Source organism: Chanos chanos, chromosome 12 (assembly GCF_902362185.1).
Source record: "Chanos chanos chromosome 12, fChaCha1.1, whole genome shotgun sequence".
Lineage (NCBI taxonomy): Eukaryota > Metazoa > Chordata > Actinopteri > Gonorynchiformes > Chanidae > Chanos > Chanos chanos.
Window position 1 is genome coordinate 715,001 of NC_044506.1, and position 2,500 is coordinate 717,500.

Sequence of the window (2,500 nt, forward strand, 5' to 3'; positions counted from 1 at the left end):
GACACACACACACAAAGACAGAGGGAGAGAGACACTCACAGAGACACACACACAGAGAGACACACAGAGATGCACACACAGAGACACACACACAGGGACACACACAGAGACGCACACAGAGACACACACAGAGACACACACAGAGAGACATAGACACAGAGACACACACACAGAAATGACCTGGCATTCTGCTAGCACTAATCACGGGCAACTTTATTACACTCATAATCTCACTCTTATATAAACTGTATTACACTCATAATCTCACTCTTATATAAACTGTATTACACTCGTAATCTCACTCTTATATTAACTGCATTACACTCATAATCTCACTCTTATATAAACTGTATTACACTCATAATCTCACTCTTATATAAACTGTATTACACTCATAATCTCACTCTTATATTAACTGTATTACACTCATAATCTCACTCTTATATAAACTGTATTACACTCGTAATCTCACTCTTATATTAACTGCATTACACTCATAATCTCACTCTTATATAAACTGTATTACACTCATAATCTCACTCTTATATAAACTGTATTACACTCATAATCTCACTCTTATATAAACTGTATTACACTCGTAATCTCACTCTTATATTAACTGCATTACACTCATAATCTCACTCTTATATAAACTGTATTACACTCATAATCTCATTCTTATATAAACTGTATTACACTCGTAACCTCATTCTTACATAAAGAATTACACTACAGCATTACAGAATGTTGGGAGTTGAGCTGTTATGTTAGGACAGTGGACAGTGTATATGATGTGTCCAGAGTGTGTGAGTGTGAGAGTGTGTGAGTGTGAGACTGTGTGTGTGTGTGAGAGTGTGTGAGTGTGAGAGTGTGTGAGTGTGTGAGTGTGAGAGTGTGAGAGTGTGTGAGTGTGAGAGTGTGAGAGTATGTGTGTGTGAGAGTGTGTGACTGTGTGTGTGTGTGAGTATGTGTGTGAGTGTGTGTGTGCATGTGAGTGTGTGTGTTTGTGTGTGTGTGTGTGTGTGTGAGTGTGTGTGTGTGTGTGTGAGTGTGTGCTTGTGTGTGTGTGTGTGTGACTGTGTGTGTTCGTGTGTGTGTGTGTGTGTGTGTGAGAGAGAGAGTTTGTATTTGTGTGTGTGAGTGTGTGTGTGTGTGTGTGTGTGTGTGAGTGAGTGTGTGTGTGTGTGTGTGTGAGAGAGTTTGTATGTGTGTGGGTGTGGGTGTGAGTGTGTTTGTGTGTGTGAGAGTGTGTGAGCATGTGTGTGTGTGTGTGTGTGTGTGTGAGTGTGTGTGTGTGTGAGTGTGTGTGTGTGTGTGTTTACCTTTTTTGGCTTTCTTCTGCAGTTTGAGAGTGTCTGAAGACCTCCTCTTAATCTCTTGACGGGCTTTTTTATACTCTATATAAAAAAAGACAGACACTCATTCTCAGAGTTTAACTGAAGTTTGTTTAAAAGTCAGACAAAACCAAAAGCCCAGGATGAGAAGGTTTAACTGAAGTCTGAGGGTTTAACTGAAGTCTGAGCGTTTAACTGAAGTCTGTGGGTTTAACTGAAGTCTGAGGGTTTAACTGAAGTCTGGGGGTTTAACTGAAGTCTGGGCGTTTAACTGAAGTCTGTGGGTTTAACTGAAGTCTGAGGGTTTAACTGAAGTCTGGGCGTTTAACTGAAGTCTGTGGGTTTCACTGAAGTCTGGGGGTTTAACTGAAGTCTGAGGGTTTAACTGAAGTCTGGGGGTTTAACTGAAGTCTGAGGTTCTTATTTGGGGACTTGTGAAGTCTCGTGGTGTCTGGAAATGACACTACACAGGACACACTCATTTCTGTGGAGAAAATATGCATCTCAAAAACCAGTTCTACAAAAATGTTACTACACACCAGGGTTATTATAGTTCTGAAATTTTCAAGTTTCAAGTTTCAAGTTTATTTAGAGCCCAGTATCACTGTTTACAGTCTCAGAGGGCTTTGTACACCATGAACCAGGGGTGGACAACATTTTTTTCCAGAGGGCCATGTTTACTTTCATAAAGTAAGCCTAGGGCTACACATTGGATGACTGCAATGAAACATGAAACACATAGTGCTGTTATATTAAATGATCTGAATTTGATATACAGTAGCCTGTCTGCCAGCTTACTCGAAGGCCTGACATTTTTACAGCTTTATGCCAATCTGGCGAATTCTGAGGTTACAATAAAAAGATTTACGTTCATAGAACAATCCATTTCAATGCAGTATCAGCTTCTTCTTAACTGTCGTTCATCCCTCCAGTGAATAGAAGTAGCTGGGCTGTGTCTTTAAAGTCCGTGCTTTCATCACATCCTGAACTGATTGGTTCTCGTGCAGTTCTCATTTGCATAAAGCTGGAGATTCGCCAACTCAATTTCGTTTGCTTCGCTGGATTCGCTCAGATTCCTGATACAGTTTCCCACTAATGCTACAGTTTCCCACTAATGTTACAGTATCCCACTAATGTTACAGTTTCCCACTAATGTTACAGTATCC

The 2,500-nt window shown here is 40.3% G+C and overlaps 1 protein-coding gene across 1 annotated transcript in view; it reads right to left on the reverse strand.

Annotated features, from left to right (window-relative positions):
* Positions 1-2,500, reverse strand: part of LOC115825411 (protein MTSS 1-like) — a 32,577-nt gene that overhangs the window by 12,491 nt on the left and 17,586 nt on the right. The window contains exon 6 of the mRNA XM_030789241.1: positions 1,323-1,397. Coding sequence (XP_030645101.1) covers positions 1,323-1,397 — 75 coding nt within the window. The remainder of the gene's footprint in view (positions 1-1,322; positions 1,398-2,500) is intronic.